Source organism: Eublepharis macularius, chromosome 14 (assembly GCF_028583425.1).
Source record: "Eublepharis macularius isolate TG4126 chromosome 14, MPM_Emac_v1.0, whole genome shotgun sequence".
Lineage (NCBI taxonomy): Eukaryota > Metazoa > Chordata > Lepidosauria > Squamata > Eublepharidae > Eublepharis > Eublepharis macularius.
Window position 1 is genome coordinate 63357763 of NC_072803.1, and position 27370 is coordinate 63385132.

The 27370-nt window shown below is 55.0% G+C and overlaps 1 protein-coding gene across 1 annotated transcript; it reads left to right on the plus strand.

The window, feature by feature from the left end:
* Nucleotides 1–627: 627 nt before the first annotated feature.
* BARHL1 (BarH like homeobox 1) lies at nucleotides 628–17501 on the plus strand. Its single transcript, XM_054998526.1, has 3 exons — nucleotides 628–1087; nucleotides 7026–7248; nucleotides 17207–17501. Exons 1-3 carry the CDS (start codon nucleotides 628–630, stop codon nucleotides 17499–17501), a joined length of 978 nt encoding a protein of 325 aa, XP_054854501.1.
* Nucleotides 17502–27370: the final 9869 nt, after the last annotated feature.

The window sequence follows — 27370 nt, forward strand, 5'->3', positions numbered from 1 at the left end:
CGGAGGACTCTTTCAGAGGTGCTGAAATTTCCATCCTCTCCGGGTCGCTGCCTCCTCCTGCCTGCTTTTCCCCACTCGCGCTTCTGGGCTGAGGGGGAAGGTCGGGATCCGAGCCTTCATGGCTTTCGCATGCTCTGTCCAAGGTTCTGAATGCGCCCCATTCAAAAACTCCCCCCAAAGAAGAACTTGCCCTCACTTCCCCCCTTCCCTCTCCTGCCCGACTCCCTGATTTCCCCCCCCCCTCAAATTATGGGTTATTTGTGCGTTTTGACCAGATCTTACTAGACTGAAGGATCTGTTGTATGCCGCAGGGTAGGGGGGAGATTAATTGGGTGGTGTCGTCTGAAAGCAAAGTTTGACTTTTTCCACCCTCGCCCTGGCTCTTTTCTTCTCCTCCTTCCCCCTTCCCCGCTTCCTCTCTTCCTTCCTCTCTCGCCTGCAGCCGGCTTGGATGCTGATTGCCAAGAAAGGCTGCGCGGTTGGATCTTAATGCGGACTATCAGCCCAGGAATTGCTCGCGGACACCCTTCCTCTGGATCCACCGGCTGGCGCGGTTCTTGTGCGCCCCAGGCCGGTCCGACCCGTTAGCCTGATCCGGACTGCCGGTCAATGTCATCTTGAAAAGACATGGAAGGTTCCAACGGATTTGGGATCGATTCTCTCCTTTCCCATCGACCGGGGAGTCCGGCCGTGTCCAAAGGGGACCCGCTGATGGGGGAATGCAGGTCCCCCTTGGAACTAAGCCCTCGCTCTGAGTTCAGCAGCGGCTGCCCGTCTCCCCACTCGCCCGGGCGGGACTGCCTGGAGGCTGTTGCTCAGCGGCAAGGCGTGGCGGCGGCCCTGGAGTCTCACCTCCAAGCGGGACAGATCTCCGCCCCGTCCCAATCCAGAACGGTGACTTCCTCCTTTTTAATCAGGGACATTTTGGCCGATTGCAAACCTTTGGCAGCCTGCGCCCCTTACTCGAGCAGCAATGGACAGAGCGCGCAGGAAGCGCCAGTTCGAATCCCCGCCAAGGCCGGGGAGGATTTCCGAGACAAGGTCGAGAAAAGCAGCAGTAACTCGTCTTCAGACTCGGAATACAAAGGTAAGAGGAGGGTCTCGGCCACTGCTACGAGCTCGGCTCTCCTGTCCCTTCTAAGCTTGCCTCGAACTGCAGGCACACCTCCGCTTTGTTTCCTAGTCTTGGTAGCCTTGCGGGGTCCAGCTAGCCAGAGCTCTGTTTGCAAGAGCCGTCAACCTTTGGGAAGCCCACAAGCAAGGCATCAAGGAGACAGACTGGTATTCCCACGGTCTGGGATTCAGAGATATTCTGTCTCCGAGCATGGAGGATCTCTTTCAAAGATGGAGGAAACAGGAGTTAAACAAAACAAAACATAAACACCTGTGCTGGCCTAGTTTGGGGTTCTCGTTATTTATTCGTTTTAAAACGACCGTCCAGTTGCCTTTGCGCCTCACCAGGTTCTTGCCAGTAAACTGGAAAATCCGGTGATTTCCAAAGCACCCGATTTTTAAAGAAAGCAACGGTTTTTAAAATTATCAGGCTGAAATATAGTTGTTAGAGAGGAAATTTCACACGAAGTTGGGGTTCGATCCGCCTTGAAAGAGTAAAATGTGCCGTCTTTGCACGCTTCCAGTTGTCCGTTTACAGCGATTTCATGTTCTGTCCGCTCTCAAGGGCGATGGCCTTGGCTTCCTGAAGGTCTAATAGACGTCGCATCTCAGATAAAGCCGAAGGAAGGTCAACACACACGCACCCCCGCTGGGGGGGGGGGTACGGGTGCGAGTTAACAGTCTTTCTAAAATAGTTTTGTTGCCATGCGAATGCGTGCGTGTCAGAAGAATCCCCGGAAAGTTCTTCGGGCGTTCACGAGGCCGTGGGAAGGCCGGGCGTTCTGGGGGCAGGCAACTAGGAACCACTTTCGGAAATATCCGATTCCCGATCATTGGTGACCTCCCCCTCCATGATCCGCGGTCTGCCCCTGAAGTCTGTCCGTCTCCCCTCGAAAACTTTCCAAAGGGAAAACTGGCCAGGCCACTTGCGATAACTTCCCGGCGGGTCACAGGAGTGGGAAAAGCCCGGCTGGTTGGCAGAAAGGCAACCGCGCGGCGCCGGCTCGGGAAAAACCAGGGGCTGGTCAGAAATTAAGCATTTTTGCAAAGCTTGAGGAGAAGGGAGAGCTCCCTGAGCACTTCCAGAACAAAGCAGTGTGTGTGTGTGGGGGGGGTTACTTCCATAATAAGGTCAATAAATAGTCATTTTTTTAATTTCTGAGAAACAGACAATTTTCGACTAGAAAACACACCTCTTTCGAGCCATTCTACATACATCCAAAATGGGAGACAGAAACAAAAGCTCTTTTTCAGCGGTTCTGCAATCTGCAGCAACCATTTTTATTTGGCAGGAAGTTCCAATAAGTTAATGGCATTTTACATTTACACGGATTAAGGTTTTCGTTCTGCTTTCCCGGACTGAGATTGCAGTCCAGCGCTCGCTTTCTTGTGAGAAAGTCACATTGACTTAATGTGAACTACTTCCAAGTAAACACGCGTAGGATCGGGCGTCACATTTGACTGCAGACGAGTCATTTGGGTGCAGTTATGGAGCTCGATCCCGTCCGTGTGGACTCGCAAGCAATTCTCCCTTTCGCCGTGGCTACTCCAACTAAATAGGCACAGGATCGGGGCCCTGCTGAGGAAGGCGATGCCCGCATTGCTGCTGAGGCCGCCGAAGTCGAGGGTGGCGGATCTGCGAAAAGGGGCGCTTGAAGGGCGCTTTGGAATGTTTCCGACCAGGTCCGCGCCTCGTCCTGTGCTTTATTCCGGCCTGGCTGCCGGGCAGGTTCTCCAGGAGGAGCAATACATGCTTTTTGGTTTTTGACATCTTAATTCTAACGTATAAGAATAGTGAAAGTTACAAACGTGGCAGCGAAAGCGAAGCCCTTTTTTCGGGAGGCAGAAGCAGATTTGGAAAGACAAAAATAAGATGCTTTTCACGGTTAAATATATCGCTCTCTTTGTGCTGGGTTTCAAGAGAGCCGGGGCTCGCCTTCCAAGCTGTCGGTGGGCCTCCAAGGGCGAGGTGAGCGGGCACCTGGCTGTCAAAACCAGGCCCGCCCCCCCCCCCGCAAAAATGACTGGGGAGCCAGTCGGAGGGAAGAGACTGGCTCCCCAGTAAAGGTGCCCCGGGACCAGGTTCTCAGTGATCCTCTCCCAGCGAGCAAGGAAAAGGGAGAAGAGCTCCTTCAAGGAGAAACGGAGGGGCTAGGAACCGAGAGCCCCAGGGCAGGCGCCCTGGGCTGCGGGTGTGCGGCGAAAGACCGAGGGGCTCCCGGAGCCCTCCCGGCTCCACCGTTGCGCAGCCAAAGCCCTCACTGGGGCAAAGGAGACCCGCCGGGGGTCCCGGCTACGAAACTCCTCCCGTAAGGCTTGGGAGCAAGCCGAACAGGTCTACTAGAGAGTAAGTCTCGTTTTATGAAATGGGACTTATTCCCTGGGCAAAATTCTTAGAAGCGAATTTCATGTCCCAGGGAGCCCTTTGCCCGAGCAGGGGGCAAAACCCTGGAGCCCCAAGAGACGAGGGACCGGGAAAGGCCAGCGGAGGGGCCGGGCGCCCCGGCCTTCGCCTCCCCTGTCCTGTTTTGGTGGACGTACCCATGGGCGCCAGAAGAGGTGCGGGACTTTGGTCCCCTGGCCGCCCGGCCGCGCCTCCCAACAAGCCCTCAGCCGTGAGACTTTCTTTCTTTCTTTCTTTCTTTCTTTCTTTCTTTCTTTCTTTCTTTCTTTCTTTCTTTCTTTCTTTCTTTCTTTCTTTCTTTCTTTCTTTCTTTCTTTCCCTTCCCTTCCCTTCCCTTCCCTTCCCTTCCCTTCCCTTCCCTTCCCTTCCCTTCCGCTCAGCCCCGGACAGCGTTGCTTTCCTGCTTTTGGGTGGGGGGGCTGAGAGAGGACCGGGGGGAGGAAGGATCCCCCCTTCCCAGCTCCGCTCCCGCCGCCCACAGTTCCTTCCTCTGGCTCGGGCCGCCTTCCCGGGGCCTCCTTGGTTGGCCCCCTCCCAAAGTCCAGCTGGCGGCTCTCCGGCCGGCCTCCCTCCTTCCCGCGGGTCCCGAGAGCGCCCCCTGCCCCTCGGCGCCCCTTCCCCGGCCCGCTGGGCCCGACCAGCCAACGGCTCTGCCGGCGCCTCCCTCGCTGGCGGCGCGGTCCCGCGGCTCCTGGCCCTCCCGCGGAGAGAAAGCGGCGCGCCCGGCCGGAGCTTGTCGCTCCCAGGCGCCTCCCCAACGCAACTCGCCCTGAGCCCCGGTAGAAACCCGACTGCCTCCCATTCCTGGCGACCGGCGGCGGCTCGCTCTGCCCCGCAGGGAGACCTTGAATCCCTCCGAGAGCACAGATGGGGGGCGGCGGGGGCTTCCAGGGAGGGCCCTGCCCAGTCGCGGCCAGGCGGCCCCCGGGCTTCTGTCTACACGACGACGAGAAGGGCCGCTTTGGCGCCGGGTGCCACGGCCGGGGCTCCGCGAGGGCCCCAGGAAGGCCGTTCCGGATCGGGGCGAGCCGCTTCCAAGCCTCCCCCGGAAACCCCCGCTTCTGCAGCCCCCAGGAAAAGGCCTGCTCGGGAGCAGAAAGGGGCCGGCCTTGCCCCCTCCCGCCACGGCCCGCTCAGAGCTTCCGCGGCGCTTTCCGATGTATGGGGTCGGTCATCCGGGCAAACCGAGAGCAGCCTTTTGGGTTGTTGGGAAAGGAATTAAATCCTTTTAAAAAAACTCACCCAGGGAGAAAAATCTCTCCTGCGGCTACAAAAACAGAAAAGGCAATAAAAGGCATCAATATCAAATAAAACGCGGAGGTTAAAGGCATTTTAATCGTCCTCGGAAAACCAAGGGCCTTCTTCGGAGCAAGCAAAACCTTCCCGTTAGAGCCTCTGAAGTCCGTCTTCGGGAGACCGCCGGCACTTCTCCTGACATCCCTGCATAGAGCGGAGGACTAGAGTGAGGCGGGCCTGGGTTCAAATCCTCACCGGCCCCGGAAGTCGCTGGGTTCCCTTGGCTCCCCCCAGCCCGAACCCGAACCCACTTCAGAGGGTCGTTGTGAGGACAAAATGAGGAGGGGCCTCACCGCGCCTGCCGAAGGGGACGCAGAAGCGACACTTCCAGGCTCCCAGCGCGGGAGAGGCGAGGCCCGGCCTGGCTTCCTTCTCCTGGCAGAGCTTCGGGCAAGGCCCGGGGGCAGCCGGAGTTCCGCCTGAAATAGGCAGGCAGCTGACCCGGGGCGTTGTCTGCGGGGGGGGCGAGGGGGGGCAGCGAGAGGGGACAGGGGCGAGCCTCGGGCAGGGCCCTGCTGCAGCTGCCCCCGGCTTCCTTGGCCCCCCGCGGCACAGCCGGGCTCTGCGCCTTCCCTCCCAAGCAGGCCTGCCGAGCGAGCCCGCGGCCTCTCCGGCTCAGCTCCGGCCTCCTTCTGCGCCGGGCCAGGAGGGGCCCCGAGCAGATTTCCCTCGCCGAGCCGGGGGAGATGTTGGACGGCGCCGAGCCTCGCTCCCAGGGGGGCTCCCGGGGGGCTCTCCGAGGAACCGCCGCGGCGACGGGGCTGCAGGAACCCGGGCGGCCTGGAAGCGGATCCCTGGCAGGAGGGGTTGCGGGGGGCTGGATTAGGGGACGGGGCTGAAATCCCGCGAAGGCTCCGGTGCCGCGGAGGTCGCAGACGCGCATCTCGTTCTTGGCCTCAGGGGTTAGCGGCGCCCCCTGCTCGGAAAGCGGCCCGGCGCCCTCAGTGGGGCAGGCCAAGGACGGGATGCGCTTCCCCGGCTCTCAGATTTTTAAAAAATTAAAATGTCCGTTATTTGGAATTAAGAAACAATTGCAGCTCCGCCCGTTTTCGTTTCGCTGAATTGTGAAAGCGCGCCTCCCAGCAACTTCGTGCCAATCGCTCCAGATCCGGTCCCTCTTACCGCCAACACCGGCTAAGAAAAGGCCGCTGGGTTCGCGGTCAGAAGCTGCCGGCCTGCCCCAGCCGGGCGGAGGCGCCGCACAGCGCCCTGGGCTTCCGCTGGAGAGGCCGCCGGGCGCGCGGAACTCCCCGGTCCGGGTCGGCGGGACTCGCCGCACTTGGACTTTGGCGGGCAGCTCCCTGCGCTGCCCTGCGCTGTCTGCGGAAGCCGCGTCTGGAGGTCGGAGCACGCATTTAATCGCAGCCTTTAAATATGCTGATTCCCCACATGGGATAATGCACTTTCAATGCACTTTATCAATTGTTCGAGGTGGATTTTTCGTTGGGCACACAAACAAATCCATTCCAAGTGATCTATAAAGAGGACTGGAAGTGCATTATCCAACGTGTGGGGAATCACTCTATATTCGTAGTTTAGGAACTCCAGCCGGTGGCTCGGACCTTTCGGCGCAGCGTTTCTTCCGGCGCCTGGAGCAGCGGCCCGGCGGGGAGTTCTCTTGCAAGAGCCCTGCGGCGGCCCGGGCGCTGACCCGCTTCGGGATCCTTCTGATCCGCAGGAGCCGGGCTCGGGTGCGACTACTGGCCCCGATTCAAGACAAACGAGGCCGCAGCCCCGAGCATGCCTCTTTGCACAGTGTTTCTTGCATTGGCTCGTTCTCATTTCAACCTCCAGTTGTTTACTCGGGAGTAACTCCAGTTGCGCTGAAGCAGGGCTTGTTCCCCCCCCTAAGCGTGCATAGGGTTGCAGCCGAATCGTTTTACTCAGAAGTAAGCCCCTTCGCCTCTTGGTTAGTGTGATTAACGTGGCTTTGGCCCTTCTCTGCGCGCTTACTTCCACGCAGGCCTCCTCAATTTCAGTGGGATCGCTTGGGGAGTAAGAGTGCTTAGGACTGCTGAGCCTGCTTGCTGGACTCAGTGGGAATGACTTCCGAGTAATCCCGCGGAGGCGTCTGCAGTGCCAACCCCTGGGCGTCTCTCGCACTGGGCTGGGCCGGGCCGGGCCGGGCCGGGCCCTGCTTGCTGGCGAGGGGCCCGGGGGCGCGGCGTTTCCTGCCGGCGCTGACCGTGGCCCTCTTTCTCTCCTGGCGCAGTGAAGGAAGAGGGCGACCGAGAGATCTCCAGCTCCCGGGAGAGCCCGCCGGTGCGGCTGAAGAAGCCCCGCAAGGCCCGCACGGCCTTCACCGACCACCAGCTGGCCCAGCTGGAGCGCAGCTTCGAGAGGCAGAAGTACCTGAGCGTGCAGGACCGCATGGAGCTGGCCGCCTCCCTCAACCTCACCGACACGCAGGTCAAGACCTGGTACCAGAACCGGAGGTAAGAGCCGCGCCGGGCCGGCGGGTGAACTGCTCTGGGGCGCCTCGCCCGACCCCGGCGGGGGCTTGGGAAGGGACGTGTCTCCTGCCGAAGCTGCCCGCGGGTTGGGGAGAGGGGGCGACTAGCCCCGGTGACAAGGGGGGGGGGCTCAGCAGCAGGAGGCAGCGCTGCCAACCAAATGCGGGAGAAGGAGCTCGGCAAGGCCGGCTCCGACAGGGTTCTGCGCAAGCTTCCCGCTCCTCCAGAGCTCTTCCTCAGCTCGAGGCGAGAGAAGGCCTGTGGACCGGCTCCAGCCCTCCGGGGGCCCCGGGTGGCCGATTAGGGCGGGGCCGTGTGGGCGCCTCAGGCTACCCGCCCCCCCCCCCTTCTTCTTACCGTTCCAAAGTGGCTTCAAGACCTGATCGCAGGCAGAAGGGGGACGGGCCCCGTCGGCAGTAGGGAGGGAAGGGGAGCTCCTGGGGAGGCAAACGGGTCCTTTTCACACGTGACGCAGAGGCAAGCACAGGCTCGCCCCTGAGGGGCCTTCCCCAGGCACCAGCGGCAGATCCGACTGCGCGACTGGTGTTCCTGGAGGATACACGTGTTAGCGTGGTTAAGGCGCGCGTCTGGATGGCAGGTGGATCTTTTTCGGTGGGTGGCTGCGTTGGTCTGCGGCAGGCTTTGAGTCCGGTCGGTGGCAAAGACCAGCGAGCCTGGGGAGTCCGGGCTTCCTGCTTGCCCCTGAGGAAGGGGCTTTGACTCGCCCAGGCTCAGGCTCTGAAATCCCTGCCGGCCTCTGAGGACCCCCAAGCCCAGGCCCAGGCCCAGCCCCTCCGCGGCCTGCCTGAGTTGCGCCGTCCTTTCTGCGCCCCAGACGCCCCTTCCCCATCTTGGCTTTGTAATTGTTGGGCCGCCTTTGGGCCCAGCTCGGGTTCCAACAAAACGGCCTTCCGCTCAGACTGGCTTGGGCAACTGCGGAGCCTGACGCTGCAACGCCTCGGCCTCCGCTCTTGAGGCTCAGGATCCCGCGGGCCCGACCCCAGGAAACAACAAACACGTGTTTGGAACGGCTCTAAGCCCCCCTCCCCCCCCCCAGCCAGCCTCTCCTTCCGCAAGCGAACTCGGCCCCACCTCGTGGGGGCAGAGGCCAGGGCCCCGATCCTGTGAACTGCCTGCTCTGCCTTTCGAACACGCCTTGTCTGAACCTTTACTTGCAATGCACGCATGCGCCTGCATTGAACGCCTTTACAACTGACAGCCCGCATCTTAACGTGTGGACGGATTCATTATTATTGAATATAACAACAACATTCCATTTATATGCCGCCCTTCAGGACAACTTAATGCCCCCTCAGAGCGGTTACAAAGTGTGTTATTATTATTATCCCCACAACAACAAACACCCTGTGAGGTGTGTGGGGCTGAGAGAGCTCCCGAGAGAGCCGTGACCAGCCCAAGGTCACCCAGCCGGCTTCAAGCCGAGGGGGGTGGCATCAGACCCGGCTCTCCGGGATTCTGAGATCCCAGCATTCTGCCCGTGGATTGTTCAGGCCCGCAGTTCCTCCTTCGAAGTTGCAGCAAGGAACGGGCGTGTCTGAACCAGCCATTGGTGTCACTTTTTCCTGTGTCGTGAAGATTCGGGTCTTAAAACTGTTTCCCACGTTCTGTTCCACCAGAACTCCAAGGGTCAGGAAACTAAAGAGGCCCCTACTGACACCCCGCCCCCCCGCCCACAGCAATTCGACCACCCTGCTCTCAACTGCCCCGGTCCAAAGTACTGTTTCCGATTCCATAAATAAATCACCCATGTTTGCAACTGGACAGGGTCCTTCCAGACTCTGTGATGCGTGCCAGAGACCCGTCTCCACGGCCACTCAACGCCCGGAGTCTGAAGCCGCGAACAGCAATCGCTGCCGCAAATAACGCTGGCACTGACGGGGGGGGGGTAGGCTGCGCCGGATCGGGGCTCTTCAGCTGGCTCTTCAGCTGGCTCCTAACCGGGGCAGCGTGGGGTCAATCGTGGGGAAATAAAGGCATCTTCACACGATATATCGTTATATCGCAAAACGCCTCTGTTTTGTGCGCCCACTAGCATCCGTGTTGCTGAGTTCAGACCTGCTGAAACTGAACCGTTTCACCGAACCGTGCGCGTATGCCCACACGCACACCCAAAAGTCAGCCAATTTTCATTGCTGCGTTTGGATGAGCAAACTGGAGCCTCCCTGTGAGGCGGGCAGGGCTTACCCTTGAGCCTGCAAAGCCGCGGATTTCGCGAGACTCAAGCCCCGGGACCGATTCAGCGGGAACTGCCTCTCTCTGCCCGGCTCCGGTTAGTTTTACACACGGCAGGTACTCACACTGCGCCAAGGGCCGGAACAGTCGCCCAGGGTTGCCCCTTGTTTTTGCCTTTGACATTTTTGTCTCTCTTCGAGGTCGCCTGGTCAGGAACTAGCCGTGGCGGCTCACAAAATAAAACCGTTATAATCGTATGACAGCGCAGAAATCATCGCACCTGTTTTAAAAACGCAGTGATCTAAAAAGCCCTCAGCCCGGCACAGAAGTGCAGCTGATTGAAAGCGTGCCCTCTGGACGAGCAAAAGGCCAGAAAAATGGCCACCAAAAAACCACAACCACAACAACCAACCAACCGTTTGTCTGGCGCTTCCCATACCGAAAGGGCCGGCTATCTGGTTGCAATCTTGACAGCAGCCCTGTGGGGTCGGGTCGGGGGATCAGGGCCGCAGGTGCCGGAGTGCAGGGAGAGAGAAATCGGAGGCCTCTACATGCCCCCCCCCCAAAAAAAAACTGGTAGGAAGTGTCTGACTCCGGTGCCAACCGACACCCAGTTGTATCTGCTGGACTGCCCCCGATGCCTTGGCTAGAGCGTTGGAGGCTGGTTGAAACCGTTGACTGAATGGGTCCCGCCCTTGTCCGGGTTGGGGGATCCAGCTCGGCTTGCAGCTGTTCTGACAGTCTGGAGGTGATTCTGGACACCTCCTCGTCAATCTGACGAAGAGAGCTGTGGTTCTCAAAAGCTTATGCTTCAATAAAGTTGGTTAGTCTTAAAGGTGCTACTGGACTCTTCACTATTTTGCAGCTACGGACTAACACGGCGAACTCCTCTGGGTCTATCTCCTTATGGAGGCCCAGACCTCTGCGGTTGTCAGAGCTGCCGTTTCCCGTCTGCCTCAGGTCCAGCAGCGTCATGACCGAAGGACAGTGATCCAAGCAAGGGTCCCCTCCAGACCAGACTGCTGAAACTGGCTCTAGGCAGCACTTCCCTGAGTCCGGCCCAGAAATTGCAACCGGTTCCGAATGCGGCGGCTGCGCATCCCGGTGAGACTCGTACAGGGCGCCTGTGACACCTCCTGCGTTGCCTCGACTGCTCTGGCGCCCTGTGGAGTTCCCGGTTAGGTTCCGGGTGCTTGTTTGAACCTACAAAGCCCAGAGAGGACTGGGGCCGGCCTATCTGGGAGACCCTCATTGTAGGTTCAGGTCGGCTGATAAACAGCCGCTGGTGGTCTCTGGCCCTAAGGATGCTCTTCTGGCAGAGCCTTTTGGGTCCTGGCACCCACCTGGTGGAACTCTGTCTGCGAAACCAGGGCCCAGTGGGATGCCGGGCATATGGTCGAGGTTGGGGTGTCTGCTGTCTCCCACCCCCTGGGCTTGACTATGTAGAGTTGCCCTTTCTTGAGCTGAATGTGTTTTAATATGGCTTTTATTACTTGATGTTAGCCACTCTGAGCCTGCTTGTGGGAAAGTGGACTATAAAGTCTATTATTATTATTATTATTATTATTATTATTATTATTATTATTATTATGATTATTATTATTGAGGATGATGATGATCATGATGATCATGATGATGATCATGATGATCCGCTTCCAGGGCTGCGGGCGACCACGTAAGCTAGAGAGAAGCTGGCAGCCAAGCTCTGCCATCTAGCGCTGGTGCTCTTCCAAGGAGCATGGAAAGGCAAGGCAAGATCGACTCTGACCATGTGCAAAGTATTTCCTCCCTCATCCCGGTCTACCCCCAAGAGACCTGGGCGGGAGAACAAGATTTCATCCTAGGCGTGAGAATTCCCGGACAGGTCCCATGGGAACAGCCCAGTCTGTGTGGCACAGCCCCACTCTCAACATCATGTTCGCATTTAAAAACTTATTTATTCAGGGTTTTGTACCAGGCTTCTCTGTCCAGTTTAGACTCAAAGCACCCTTCTCTTCCCCACCCTCTTAACCTCCCAACAACAACCCCTTGAGGTAGGCTAGGCTCAGAGCCAGGCAGTGACCAAAGTCCGCCCAGCGAGCTTCCCTGGCAGGGGGCGGTCAGAACCTGCCAGTGTCGGGTCATAGTCCGGTGCTCTAACCCCCACAAGCCGCGGGCTCTCGGGTTTCCTGTGTTACCCGCGGAAGGGTTTGAACACGAGAGAGCAGCCTGCTGGATCTCCGGAACTCGCGCGGGGGGCGTCAGGCAGCCCCCTGGGGCTCTGGGGCTCAGCTCCCCCCTCCCTATAAGAGGGCGGCAACATCGGCTCAACGTCCAGGGAGGCCGATGCAGGATAGCACGTCGCAGGGGCTTTGCCTTCCCTCCCCCCTGAAATACTCGCAGCTTCTCCCACAGGCGTGGGTCGCTTGAGCCTCCGGCCAGAGCAGCCCCGAGAAAAGGCCGCAGGAGCTCCCAGGCTCCCACTCTGGCGAGCCCCCATTGAGTTGCATTTGACAGGCTCTGCGGGGCAATACCGAATTCCTCCCGCTTTCTTTTGCCTTCGGAGGTAGGAAGAAGCTCCGCTGGGGGCAAAAAAGCCCCCGTCTTTGGAAATTGCTCCCTACCCCGCGTTTCATGCCAAACTTCAATTTTTTGGGATGGCGCAGATCAAAGTTCCATGGATTTTAACATTCGCTCCACGTTGGGTCCAAACAGTGGCCGGGGGTTCCACAAGCAAAGGAAGGAAAGCCCCTCCCCCAACACACACGTTCAAGGGAATTTTTCCGCAAGTGGCTGAGAGCCCGCAGGATTGCGACCGGGGCTCTTTCCATTCCCTTCCAGTCTTATTTCTCCCCGCCCCGCTCACGCATTCTGATAAGTGGACTTCCGATAAGGAGAAATTAAAATCCTTTAAAGAAGGCGTCGCAAGATCGAGCCGTCCACACGTTTGTGATTGGCAGCTGAACTTATGAACAAGCTGATCTAGCACACCGTCTCAACCCCGACCTGTTACTGTAGGTTGCTCACATTCCCCACCACTCGCATGCTGGCCTGCTTTAATAACAAGAACAACATTCGCTTTATATACCGCTCTTCAGAACAACACTCACTCAGAGGTTTAAAAAGTATGTTATTATTATCCCTACAACAATCACCTTGTCAGGTGGGTAGAGCTGAGAGAGCTCTGGCAGAGCTGTGACAGACCCAAGGTCGCCCAGCTGGCTTCAAGCCGAGGAGTGGGGAATCAAACCTGGCTCTCCAGATTAGAGTCCTGCCGCTCTTAACCACTATACTAACCTGGCTTCCGCCAACATTTCCGTCGCCAGCTCCTCGGGGCAGAGACCCATCTCTTTGGTGCTCCTGAAAATGAAGCATTCTAAGCATCGGAGTAACAGCAACAAGGGCTAGGAGCGGATAGGAAACGGGAAGGGAGGATTTCCGAGGCTGCCCAGTCCAGACGAGCGCCGGTCAACACGCCTCTTGGTCGTCTTTGGACTGACTTCTCCTACCAGCCTGGTATCCGTCGCAGGCCGCCAACAGCGACTCCTGGCTCTCGGGTGTTCGGTTCCCACCCTCATCCCAATTTTCTGCAATCGGAACCTTTCAGGCTCTTGTGGAGAAAATTAACCATTGGGGGGGGAGGGGCGGAGGGAGAGACACAAACGCGCTGTTTTTGCGGCTAAACACGCAACAGCGCCGAACACCCTGGCCCATGAATAATGCATGCCAATTACTGCTTTGGGCATCAATAATTAAGAGCAGTTACAGTAATTACACAATTATTATGATGATGAATAATTTACTCAGGAAAATAGGTCTTAAAGCGCTTCCGCAGCAAACGGCGCAAGAAAGGATGGAAGGCGGGTTGCTCTGGGCCTGCCCATAGAGAGGCCTCGGTTCCGAAGGCGCGGCTTGGGAATGAGGGCGACAGAACGTCAGAACCCACCCGCACTTCGCCAGCGCTGCATACGTGTTCAGCTTTTTCTTTTTCTTTCTTTCTTTCTTTCTTTCTTTCTTTCTTTCTTTCTTTCTTTCTTTCTTTCTTTCTTTCTTTCTTTCGCAGAGACAGAAAGAAATAAACCTTTCGATTCTTGCCTTCTTTTACGAATCGTGCCGCCACAGGTGGAATTCGGATTCTTGTTCCTTTTCAGCGAATCTCGCCATTGCTTTATATATTTGCATTTCTTTCCACCTCCTTCCTCCAGAACAAACACCTTTCTCTTTCTTTTCACCCATAAGAAAAACTAAAAACGCGCCATCTCCCTCCTGTTTTCTTCGGCCCTACGCCAGATACGTTTAGTCAGAATTATTGGAGTTCCAAAGGAAAAATAATGTTAAATATTTTGATTAGGAAAGCGCAGCAGCGCGCAAGCCTCGGAGACCCCCAGAACTCTTCGTGACGGCGGTGGAAGGCAAAGCTGAACCGTTCCTGTGATCGCTGACGAAGAGTTGGGGGGGGTCCAAAGCCGGCGCCTGGGATGGCGACCCTCATAGGAGGTGTCCGCGGAGGGAGGCGGAGAGGTCCGCGCGGCCAGCCCAACCTTGTTCCAGCGACTATTTTCTTATTTTGAACAGAGCGGCTTAACGGTTGCGATCCTATGCACTCTTCCTTAGAAAGAAACCCCGTGGGAGCAAGTAAGCTTACATAGCGTTGGGTTCTACATCGACCCAAACCGCTGCGGTTTTTAGAATATGCTCTGCCTGGGTGAATTGGGGAAGGAGCAGTTCGGTTTTGAGCCTACGCGGAGAGTCGGTCCATTCGGCGACTCCAAAGACAGGATTTGCCAGAAATGGCTCCTTAGATGTAAGTCAGGGCTAGCCAGCCACGCCGAGGGCTCCCGGTGGATCGGGTCGCCTTGGCGAGGCTCCCACTCCAGAGCAGGAAGGGGAATCCAGAGCCCACCGGCATTTGGGGGAAAGGCTCCATTGCAATAAGCGAGCCACAAATCAGAGGCGGCGTCGCTGGCCTCCCCCAAAGACCGGAACGGCCGGTCCTCGGCCCAAACACCTCCCCCACCCCCCCAAAAATTCCGACCTGTTCTCATAGTTTTGATTCTGTTTGGATCCAGGATCCAGATGTTTTTAAAAGTCTCTTTGGTGGCTCAAAGCAAAACAACAGCAACAACAACAACAAAACAACTTCCTAGTCCAGCATCCCTTCCCCATGGAATTTTCGTGGGAATTTTCTTGGATGCTTTCCTGGATGATATAAATAATAAAAAATACTTCCCACCTAGCAAGGCAGGGAGGCAGCAGCCACCCCCTCTAGTCTGATCTCAGAGCCGGGCGTCGGGAGGTATATACTGCGTCTAAAGATGGAAGTTCCACTATAGCTAACAGTCATCGTTCACCTTGTTCCCCGCAAAGGCTCCAGGTCGGTCAATTTCTGCGCCTTGCGGCAGTGAGTTCTACAGTTTAACTGCTCCGCTTGTGAGCAAACGCCCTTCCCACCACTGGGAGGTGGGAAAATGCAACTTCCTCCTCGTTCTGGACCTAGACCATGTCTCCCCTCCCCCAACTAGCCCACCCTCCAACTCATCTTCGTGGGGAAGGTGTTCAAGGGTAGAAAGCGAATCACCGCCCAAAGATCTTTCCCCAGCGGATGGAAGATCTGGTAGGAAAGTCGTTTTAGTTCCCTGCTGCGATCCAGAATCCAGCGAATCAGCTGCATAATAAATGGAAAACTCTGGTCCCCTTTCCATCAAAAGGGCGCTTATGTGCATATTTTCACATTTCCATATAACAATAATAACAATGTGCTTATACACCGCTCTTCTAGACAGATTAGTGCCCCGCTAAGCGGTGAACAAAGTCGGTGTTATTATTATCCCCACAATACAACTAGGGCTGGGAGGAGTGGCTGACCCAAGGCCACCTGCCCAGCTCATGGCGGTCCTGGGGTTCGAACCAGCAGAACACATGCACACATATACATAAACACATATACATGCACACACGTGCATAAACATGCACACGCACAGCTATGCTGTCTGTTAATTTCTCCCACTGGAAAGCAGGGATCGCGCCTGTTGGAAATGCGTCCTGCGGCTGCGTTTCCTTAACCTTCTGAATGTATCATTCACCTTCCGAAAAATAAGCCTGTGGTGGGTCGGGTCGGGTCGGGTTGCCGTGGGTTAGTGAGTTCCGAGTAATCGTTGAAACATACTCGGCCAGCAATGAACTGTGGGCACGATCCAGTCGGACAGACGCACTTCAACGTCCCATTGATTTCAAAGAGAAAGTATGCTTCGGGGAGGTATACGTTTACTCAAGAGTATGTCAGGACAGGTTTCCTGGGATTAATTCCCCGGGAAGTGCTACCCTTAAGCGCGGGCTTAACTGCGCCACTAACCGCCGTGATTTCGCTTCGGCGGGCTCGTCCTCCGCGTTCCCTCGAGCGGATCTAGTCGCGCGCTTACGAGTCCGCCTGGCCCGCGCGCCCCAAGTTCGGCCGCGGCACTGCACGGGGGCGGGCCGGGGCCGGGCTTGGTTCTTGGACGGGGCCCGCCCGCCCGCCCGGCGGCGGCGTCCCAACTGCGCGGCTCCGGTGACAGCAGGGGCGGCGAGGCCGCCTTGTACTCCCGGGGGCCGCCAGTGACACTTGTCGCTTTCCGCCCGGCTTCCCACGACCAAAGAGAAGCGGAGCGGGAAGGGGAGCGGGAGGGAGGGAGGGAGGAGGCAGCGGCCCAGCAGGCCAGGCCGGGCCAGGCGAGGGCGGCGGGAGGGGGCTGCCAGAGCGTTGCTCGGAAAGAGCGGGTGCGAGCGAGCGAGCGAGCCGCGCCGGGCCCTCTCGGGGGCGCAGCTGGGCCTGTGCGCGGGTCCAGCCTCCAGCCGGGCTCGTCCCGCCCTGAAAACGCCCCTGCAGCCAACTGGCCCGTTTGCGGAGGCCCGAAGGCTCGCGAGCTTCACGGCCGGCAAACCCAGCGCCTGCCGGCCTGTGCGGCGGTGACTCGCAGGCCCCGCCTCGACGCAGGCCGGCCCGCGCCCGCTGAAAGTGGGGCCTGCCCGGTTCTGCGTTAGATTTGTGGGGAGAGCCAGGCGGTGTCGCGGCAAGAGTGGCCGAGGCCCCGGTTCGAATCCCCGGCCTGCTGTCGAAGATCTGGCGGAGCTTGGGCCAGTCGCGCGCGCTCCGCTTAGCCTACCTCGCAGGGTGGTGGTTGTGCAGATAAGGCAGAGGAGAAGGGAACGGCACGAGCCGCCTGGGGGGAGAAGCGGGCTCTAAAGGAAGTAAATACGCAAATAAGTGGAATTCCTTTCAGGCACTGAAACCACCTGGCGATGCCATTCCCCCGGGCGCAAGGCGGGGCGGGGCGGGGAGAAAGGCCCGTCGCGGATCGCACCCGGCTGCTCTGACGCGCGGACGTGGAGCGCCCTGCCTGGCTGTCACTCCTTTCCTGCCTTAGATCTGCTACAGCAGCCGATTCCCACAGGCAGGCTCCTCACCTGACAAACCCTGCACGTGTGAACTGGCAAATGGATCCCCTGGGGGATTCCACCCCCCCCCCAGCAAGTGGGGCAGGTCCACGCATTCAGCTTCCGTCCCTCGCCCCGCGTTTCTCCCCTGACGAGGGCGACGATCGGCAGGGCAGGGGGGGGCGTGACTGGGCCGGGGAGGGTATCGCGTGTGACGCAGAACGCGCGTGTTGCCTCCCTCCCGTGCCAAGCCGGTTCACACGTTCGCCTGCCGCTCCCGCAGAGGGGCGCGCAAGAGCACGCGTGCGCCGCCGCCTCCTTCCCGCCTTCCGACGCGCTCTTTTCTCGCCCGCAGGACCAAGTGGAAACGGCAGACGGCGGTGGGCCTGGAGCTGCTGGCCGAAGCCGGGAACTACTCGGCGCTGCAGCGGATGTTCCCGTCGCCCTACTTCTACCCGCAGAGCCTTGTCTCCAACCTGGACCCCGGCGCCGCGCTCTATCTCTACCGCGGGCCCAGCGCGCCCCCGCCGGCCCTGCAGCGCCCGCTGGTGCCGCGCCTCCTCCTCCACGGACTGCAGGGCGCCAGCGAGCCCCCGCCGCCCCTGCCGCCCCTGGCCGGCGTCCTGCCCCGCGCCGCCCAGCCCCGGTGAGGCCCGGCCCGCCAGGCCTTCGCACCGCCGCCGGCCAGCCACGCAGCGCCGCAGCCAGCCCGCCCGCCCCGGCGCCACCCGCCTGGCCTCGCCTCACCCTCCCCAACCCGCAAGACACCCAATCGGCCCGGCCCCCCAAGCGAAAAAGGATCCCGTTTTTTAACCTGGTTTTGGCAGGGCATCATGTGGCCCCCCCGCGCCCCGTGGCCCTCCCCACCGCCTCTCAGCATCCAGCGGTTTGCAGCTGCAAAGTCAACGGGAAGTTGGGTTGCTTGTGGCAGAAGGTTCCGTGGGCCGGAGGCAAGAGCCTCTCTGGGGCAGGCCATGCCTCTGGCTAGGCTGGACTCGAGACCCCCCTTCCCAGATGCACACCAGCACAGCCTCTGGACTTTCACACACACAAGCCAAACACCTGCTTGGTCTTTGTTTTTAATCGGAGAGCCCCCCTCCCCCCAGGGCTCCCCACAACCAAGAAAGAGACCAGCCCCCTCCCCCTCCCCCCACTTGGAAACCAGCATCTCCACCAGGCAATTTATTTTTCAATTCTTGGTTTACAGTTCCTCTCCTCCTCCTGTGTCGCAGGTCTTGGCCACCATTCAGCTCTCAGAAAGTAAGGCATGAGTTGATCTTCTGCCTCTCTGGAACTGAGGGGCAGGGGATGAAAATTGCCAGCAGGCCCAAATTTGGTTCAGAAGCATCACAGGGCAGGAATTTAGGGGGTGCAGCAAAGGGCAGGTGAGTCTAGCTGGTTATAGACAGAAATAAGACATATTTCTCTGTCCTCTTCTTCCAGCAATGAATGCAGCCCACACGACCCACCCAAGGTGAAGGCAGTGGGAGGGGTTAGTGCCCCAACCATCTCGGGAGTAAGCCCCCTGAATCTCAAACTTCCACGTGGGCCTTTGCAGGCGCCAATCAGGGCCCCCCTGGCTTCTGCAGAAACCTGCCTGGGAGTTCTGGGGCTGAATTCCAGGCAGAGAACAGCCAGAGCCACTTTGCCCAGGGCCTCCCTCAGCCCAGCAGGCTCTGTTGGGCCTCCTCTGACTAAGAGCTGCTCTCCAGAGACCAGGGAGCCCCAAGGGGCCTTCTCACTGGAAATGCTGGGCCTGGAAGCAGGCCCTGTTGCCGGCCAAGCTGGGGCCTGCAAAGCTGAGACTCTCTGAGCCACTTCCCTCCCACTGCAGAGCCCAACCGGAGGAGGAATGCACAGCTGCTAGGAAGGGCAGTACTGAGCCACAAACATGCAGAACAGGAGCATGCGCGCACACCCCCAGCTGATGAGATTTCCACCTCTCTGCTTTTCTCCACCCTCGTTTACAGTCAGGAAACTTTTGCCAAATACGAAGAGGGAGAAGGGGAGATGGAGTGCATCACACTCAGATACCCTAAAAAGCAAAGAACAGACTCTGTAGAGCCTCTTCCCGTTCCTTTTGGAAAGACCTGGAAGGAATCCCAACAAAATCCAATGCCGATCATCACACTACATCTAACGCCACCCATCCTTCCCTGGGGGAATCTCAGCAGGGATTTGTTTGTTCCGTACATTTTTATCCCCCCTTTCCTTCCATGCATAATGTTTTACCCTCCCTGCAGCCCCTGGGAGGAAGATTAGCCTGAGAGAGAAAGAGTGACCCAGAGTCACCCTTGTGAGCGTCAAGGCAAGTGGAGATTTGACCCTGGTTTCTTTCACCACTGTGCCACACTGCCTCGGTTTCCTTCTCTGGACCCTGCTACTCACAAGCATGGGAGAAATGCAGCTTATGAGGACCAGGTGGAGGGGCTGGAATGGCAGGGAGGTGGCGCCTCTGGATTCCGTGCCCTCCCCTTTATTCCAAGCACTGAAAGAAATCCACAAGAGTTGACTTTTTGTCTGAACATGTAACTGTTTCTAATGTCTTTGGGCCTTCGGCCAACTAGCCAGAGCTTGGTGGTCCTTACCAGCAGTGCAGGGAGATTAAGATGAAGACTAAGGAACAAGATGGGTCAGGCTTCTTGTGACTTTGAAACACTAACTCCCGACTGGGGCCACAGCATTGTGCCACGAGAGACCTGCTAGTGTGCTGTGAGAAATAACATTTAGGAAACCCCAGAGGGCAGAGCTCCAGCTTTGCTTCCTTCTCCCCCCAGCCTCTGCTGGGAAGGTGGTGTCGTTCTTTCATGTCTCTGCATCAGTTATGGTTAGATTAGTTCAATCAGTCCCATTGCAACGACACTGCAGAATTAGCCATCTTCAAGGGAGACTGCCCGTTGCAACTCTGCGTAAGTCACTGCTCAAAGTTTACCTACTTCAGATCAGCAGTGGATAATAATTCTTGCTTTTTCCACATTTTAAAGTGCAAGCATGCTCTACTTTCCCAGGTATCATTTCCTCACATTTATGTCACTCCCCACCTCCAAAGCTGGCACTCATCCTTCAAAACCATAATGAGCCTCCGTTCTCCCTGGGCAGCATGAGGTGCAGTTCACAGGCTTTGCCTCTGGAATGGTCACCTTCATCCGCCGATATGGGAGGTCTTTCAGCTGTGTCCAACTCCTTGGAAATTGTGCTGTGGCCGAGTTTTCCTCAGATCCTTATTTGCGTTTGCCTTGTGTTTGTGTTGACGAGGCAGAGAAGTCAGCAACAGAAGCGCACAATTGAGAAGAATTCTGCCACAGCCGACATTGCTGGTCATAACAACATACAAAAACGGGGCTTTTTTGGGAGCACCTTTGCCCATAACTCAAGTTGGGAGCCCTTTGCCTATATCTTCCCTTGGAAGAAAGCTGCTTAAATGTACGGTAATGGGAAGTTGGTTCTTGGAACTGGGTACATGTGCATGGAAGAGGGGAGTGGGGAGTAGATAGAGAATCCATTGCTTTGACTCATTCCACCAGACACAATGAAGGTCAGGAACGGTTGTCTTAGAAAACTAGCCTAATATTGCACTTACCTTCACAACTCCTTTCTTAGGCAGGACCTATAAAGTCCATTCTCCAGATGGGAAAACAGAGGCACAGCACAATTTCGCCCCTCGCAGCCAAGACTATTCAGGCCCAGACGTAGATTTGGTTTGTCCAACTTCAGCATCTTCTGGCCACACTGAGTAGGAAAATTGAGGGTGGGGCTAAATACTGGTCATCTCTTTCTGCTTATAGATCCAGAGGAGTTAGCCATGTAAGTCTGTAGTAGCAAAATAGTAGAGTCCAGTAGCCCTTTTAAGAATAACCAATTTTACTGTAGCATAACCTTTCGAGAACCACAGCTCTCTTCATCAGATGCATCATCAGCTTTTGAGAACCCCAGCTCTCTTCATCAGATGCATCTGAAGAAGAGAGCTGTGGTTCTCGAAAGCTGACGATACATCTGATGAGGAGAACTGTGGTTCTCAAAAGCTTATGCTGCAGTAAAGTTGGTTAGTCTTAAAGGTGCTACTGGACTCTTTCTGCTTATTAACACAGTTTGATTTTCAGTCTTTGCTCTTCTGGATTTTGCAAAAGAATAAAATGTAAAAGGGAAGTGGTCCTGATCCATATCCCGGTTCTGGGTGGCAACAAGGAAGGCAGAAGATGCCTCTTCCTGTCCACGTAGGCAAGCTATGTAACACCCCCCCCTCAAGTTTTGCCCCTGTCTAGTGTGAGAGGAATCCTTTTATGCTAAACCAAGAATTTTCAAACGTATGTAACTTTAAAAAAGAGATTTTTTTTGTAAATACTGTGTGCAGAAATGTATATGAATTATTTATTTGTGAACCCTGAGGGCGTATTTGTGTAAGTGAGTGTTGTAAGTCTGTATATCAGTGGAATTCTCTTTTCCAGACTTTGTAATGAAAAAGAAGAAAAGGAGAATTCTGCCTTAGAAGAGATCAGAAAAGCTTTCTCTCTCGCTTTTTAAAATGTGAAAATAAACTTCTTTACAAACAGATTCAGCCATTTCCAGGTCTTCTTTTTTCCTTGCTAACTCGGAAAGATCAAAACACTTCAGGAAGGAATGAGAAAGGGGTGCATTCCTGTAATTCTCACTTGAAGAAGGAAATGTTAGGGCTATTCAGATAGGGTGTTTATTTAAATTGCTGCTCAGCGTTTTGATCTGCAAGAATCCCAAAGGTGTTTCTGCTAAAATAAAACGAACAAACCAATTAAGATCTCCAAACCATCGCAACCACTTCATTCACATGTGCAGTTAAAACCATCCATATTCTCTCCCTCTTGTACAACACCCCCCCTCACCCTGTTGTGAGTTTTTTCTGCAGCCCCTGTTAGGACTGTCTTCTAGAACCAGAGGAGGAAGAGATATTTTAATGGGCCACTGCTAGGTAACACTACCCACAGTTCCAGAGGAGTTAGCAGGTGCATCTGACGAAGAGAGCTGTGGTTCTCGAAAGCTTATGCCTCAATAAAGTTTGTTAGTCTTAAAGGTACTACTGTCCACAGTGGCCACTATTGACTTGCTAGGGAATGCCTCATCAGAAATTATGCTCTCACTTCATTAATATCAAAACTGCCACATTCTCCTCCTGCTCCCAGGTTTGCAAGGCTCCCATCTGTTTCAAATAGCTGGTGCAGGTTTTTATATTTTCAAAAGAAGAGGTTCCGCTTTAGCTTCAAGAAACAAGGTTTGATTTGCACCCAGCATTGTGGAGTGCAGTTATGTCTCCATTTTCAGAAACCTACAAGGTGCAAATTCAGGGATCTGCCAACATGCCCCTCAAATATCTCCCCTATTTTCTGTCTCCTTCACTTCCCATTTTACACTTAACATCCAGCCAGAGGGAAAGTCCTGTGGAGCTCAGAAGCTGGCGCTCATAAAAAGGTATGACATTATTGCTCTTTGAAAATCCCCCCCCATGAATCTCACCCCACCCCCACGCCAGTTTCTGTTACATCCAGTACTTTCACACCCAGCTTTCGAGAGCAGACTCTCCTCACAATTCATTCACAAGCAGACCACATCTGTATACTCACACATGGACCTTCCTTGTTCCCACATATTAACCGCCATCACCTTTGGCGCAGCCTCCCTCTGCCACGTGCCGAAACATATCCTGTGCAGCCACCATTATCACCCCGACACCACACAACTCACCTTTGGAGACCCCCGCCCTGCAATCGCACCTCTCTTGCTCCCCAACTAGTACCAACTCCTCATAGCCCTGCTTTCGAATTATATTCATACACGTATAGATTTCAAAGTGTCTCCTCCCCTCTCATTTCTCAGGCAACACTTTTTCTCTGGTAGCAAATTCAGTTCGGCCAAGGGGAGAATTTCCACTCGGAGATCAAAAACACCAGGGAGTTGTTGGGCCAGTGTGGAAGCCGGAAATGAAGGACAGCTGTTCATTTCCTTGGGGGGGAATAAAAGGGTCCTTTGATGGGGGTCCGCCTGAGGGGAAGGGACGGCCTGCCCCCTCTCCTGTTGACTGCCAGGCGGGGGAAAGGCAGATTTTGCCCCTTGTCAAAAAACACTCATCACCAGCAGTGAGGCTCCCACCTTACATACTGCAAGCGCTCCATCCCTCTAAATCCCTTCTACCATTGTGAATTCCAAAATGGAATCTAAAAATCAGCCTCTGTTCCTCAGGCCAGCCTTCTTTTTATAAAAAAAATGCTTCATGTGCACAAACTAGCTCACATCCTTACAACATGCCTCTAAAGTCATGATGCGTATTCCTCTGTCAGTGTTGAGGGCAGCAAGCGGGATGGGGGGGGGGGGTCCTTGAGGCCACCCAGTGAATTTAAGGTAACACTGGGAGTGTAGAACTCCCAGTTCCTTCGCAGTTCATCAAACCTCAGGGCCAAGCTAGACATGCAGGTTTTTAAAGAGTTAGGCCTGAGTTCCCGGACCCAACTAAAGTTCCCTGCAGCCACACAGCAGCATTGGGGAATGGCTGTTAAAAAATACAGGAGAGCCCAAATGGCCTCCAAATGCCTCTGGGGGAGCTCCCCCTGTGTCAAATAGCAGGGGAGGGAGCTTTCCCCCCTGTTTTTCCTGCTCCACCTGGCAGTGGCCAATTACCTCTGAAAAGAGAGGAATCCAAAGCGTGCCAAAGAGCGTCACAAAGATGCCAAACAAACAAGAAGATCCTGCAACAGGCGGGTAGCGCTCAGGCTGGCCTTGATATCTGCACTTCTGAGTGAAGAGGTGGGGGTGGGGGTGCAGATTTAGTGCTGGCATTTCTCTGCTGCCCTCACCCACCAAGGCAAATGCCTTTGTTTGCTTTCTGCACTGCCCCCCACCCCACTGACCCTGCGGAGCCAAAAACTGAGCCACACAGGGAGGCGGCAGGCAGGCGAGGCGGGGGCCGATATTCGGCGGATTATTCATGCTCACCTTCGAATGGGTAATTGCCTTAAATGCCACTGGGGGAGGGAAGGTTTTCATCATTTAATAATAATAAAGGGGAGGGGGAGGCAAAATCAAGACCGGCCTGTGTTGCTCGTCTGCCTTTGGCCAGCTTCTGCCCAGCAGCTGCTCACGGGGCCAGACTGCAAGCAGGTCCCCGTCTTGGGAAGCTGACAGATGGGTTGCGAGGCTTAGCTCTTGAAACAGCTCCTGCCCCTTCCCAGATCCCCTCTCCCCGTCACCCCCTCCCCAAAGTGAAAGCCAGGCTGCTCAGAAAGGCAGGGGGGCGGGAGGAGGCCTAAGGGAGGAAGCCTCGCTGGAGAGCCACATCGAGGAGGGAGGGAGGGAGGAGCAGGAAGAAGGCTCGGCCTTCCTTCATCCCTCGTAGATTGTCTCAGGCCCCTGCAGCACCTTGAAGAACAAACGGACTCCCTTAGCTGTTTGCATTTGATTAAGTGGGCTCTACTCTGGAAAAAGTTCCTGCCATATTAAGGCCGTCAGCCTTTAGATGCTGCAAGACTATTGTTTGGTTTGCACTATAAGAGGCTCACATTGTGGAATTTCTGCCTGCAGTCAGTGTTCACCCTGACAGGTGGATACCAACTCACTCCCCTTCAATTCAGGTAATGACAACAACAACAACAAGAAGAACAACATTGGATTTTTATACCACCCTTCAGGACAACTTAACGCCCACTTAGAGCGGTTTACAAAGTATGTTATTATTATCCCCACAACAATCACCCTATGAGGTGGGTGGGGCTGAGAGAGCTCCGAGAGAGCTGGGACTGACCCAAGGCCACCCAGCTGGCTTCAAGCCGAGAAGTAGGGAATCAAACCCAGTTCTTCAGGTTAGAGTCCTGCCGCTATTAACCACAGTGGACAACAAGAGAAGGAATACAGTTTGATTTAAATCCTGAATGTTTTGAAAAATGGCCATTTATTTATTTATTTTATACCCTTGCCTTTCTACCCAGTGAGGACCCATTGGGCTTGTATCATTCTCCTCTCTTCCATATTATCCTCTCAACAACCCTGTGAGGTGGGTTAGACTGAAAGTGTGTGACTGGCCCAAGGTCACCCAGTGACCTTCCGTGGCAGAGCAGGGAATTAATCTGGGTTGCCCAGATCCTAGTCTGACGCCACGCTGGCACTCTCTCCTACCGGGCATTGCTAACATAGCAGATTTCTTAAGATAGTTATCATATATGTGTGACAAAGGACTTCCTATTTGTCTGATCAGACTGCCCGGTTCTTTCTTTGAAGTCTTGGTCAAATCCCAAACAACAAAACCCCTCTTCATCTGACCTCCCTGTATCAGCCACAAACTTTGATCATGTGCTGCTTCAGCTATCTTTTTCTGAACAAAGTCCCATTCCATTTGCTTTTCCTTGTCATAAAGCTGTTCCAACCAGAACCCAGCTGCCCTTTCTACACCTTTTCTAGTGCTGCAATATCATCATTGATAGGCTGAGACAAAGATCCACACACCATATTCCAGATTTGTCCACATCTGGTCACCAAAAGTCAGCCCAGATGAATAGCTCTTCTACAACCTTTCCCAAAGTCCCTTTGGCAGTTTTCCAGTGGAAGGGAATGGCAGAACAGCCACTGGAGATGCCCTCTCAGGGACACATGGACAACTGAGCATATGGCCATCATGACTCAGCTGAAAAGATAACACACGGATGACTCAGCATATGGTCAGAGGACCAGATTAAGAAGTAAAGAGTCAGGCGCAACTGTATTGTATTGTCCTGCCCGCTGAGGACCTGCAACAGTGTCCTGTGTCAATTGCAGTACCACTACACTTTCCACAATAGCTTTATGGCCAGAAGGACTAGAGGCTTGCTTTTTAAACTTTTAAAGCTGGGAATCTTCGGATGCCAAATTCTGCAAAGGAAAGTATAACAGGCAATGGTGATAGGAAGAGGGCAGAGGCAGGTTGGCTTGACCGATGGGTCACCTTTGGAGGAAGACTGCTGTAGGCCTGCCTATTTTAGGCTCCTCATTTTATTCTACCAGCTCCCTCATTCTGAAAATGCTATGCATGTCTGGGCTGACACGCAAAATATGAGGCTGACATGCAAAATATGATGGCTATTTCTGCCATGTAAAGTGCAACCATAAACAAGTAGATTAGTAAGAAGCCTCCAGGGGGGCGCACTATTTTCCTTGGTTGAAGAGAAAAGTTAAGAAAGAAGGGGCCAGGATTATGACCACTTCCTAACTTCTGAATATTGCTCCTCCTCCAAACAGCTTGTGGGGTTCTGGAACCCAGGGACTTTGGCCATGAGACCCACTCTGCATGCCTACACTGCAGCTTGCCAGACCAGGCAGTCGCTGGTCTGTGGGTCAGTGCTGCCACCACTACAAATGGCCAGAAGGGGTATTACAGCTGACAGAGGCAAGGGTAAGCCTTATAAAGTCACTGATCAGTGTCTGGCGCTGCCATTCAGGGACAGAGTGAGTTGTTCTCAGACAGAATCCCGCCCCCCCTCCCCTCGACTGCCTTCCTGACTTGCCTCCAGGCTTGCATTTTATCCTCAAAACCATCTCAGCAAGGTGGGTTATATGAGATATAGTGGTTGGCCCTTTACTACAGAGTGGTTTTCATGTCTTAGAGGCCTCTGGCATAAAGATATCAATTAGACGCCAGCCCACTCTTTGCACAATGCTTCTGCCTACCAGAAAAAGAGGAGACCTCTCCTCCTCTCTCAAAGGAGCTCCGGCATTTCCTCATGTAAAATACACCAGATCTTAACTCCTTTAAGCTGAAAAAAAGGGTATTATCCCTTGCTTTGTATGTGAAACAGGTCTCCATAAGAGTAACAACATAACTGCCTTTACTGGATCAGACCAAAGCAAAAATAAATTCAGCAGTATTTTCATGGTTGGCAAAACCTGGAGCAAGAGATGATGCTACGTCTGAACATAGAGAATAGCTACTGACCAACCCATCTCCAATTGGTTTTTTTGTAATCCTTTTTAAAGATCCCAGACCACAAATTCCAGCACATTCTCAGGCCAACAGCAGCCAAATACCTCTTGAAAACTCAGAAATAGAACAGCCCTCCTCCCCTGTTGCCCCCTCACCCAATATCTGATAAGCAGACACAGGCTGCCTCTAGCCTCAGAGGTACTAGTTAGTAATGACAACAAATAGCATTCGACACTGCCTTTCTTGATATGATTGCAGAAAAAGATTTTCAGAAAGGCATTTCAGTGTAGTTTTCCAGGGTGCTGAGGTTTTCCCTTTGTCCCTGGGTGCTTTGGGGTGTTAAAGAAAAGGCATCGTAACAAAGCCGATTTAATATTGGCTGTAATAATAGCTCTGTTCAGACATTACAGTGAGAGCCTGTATAATACAGTGTACAGCTGACTTTTCTTTATATGTGCATCAGGCAATTCTCAGGTTACATTCAATGCATTTACAAAGTGTGATACGAACCCCACATTTATCCAGGGACTAGTTCTGTGTTTCATTTGTAAAGTTAACATGCTTACCAACAGAAGTATGCAGGTACATGCAGGAGGTACACATGTTCAC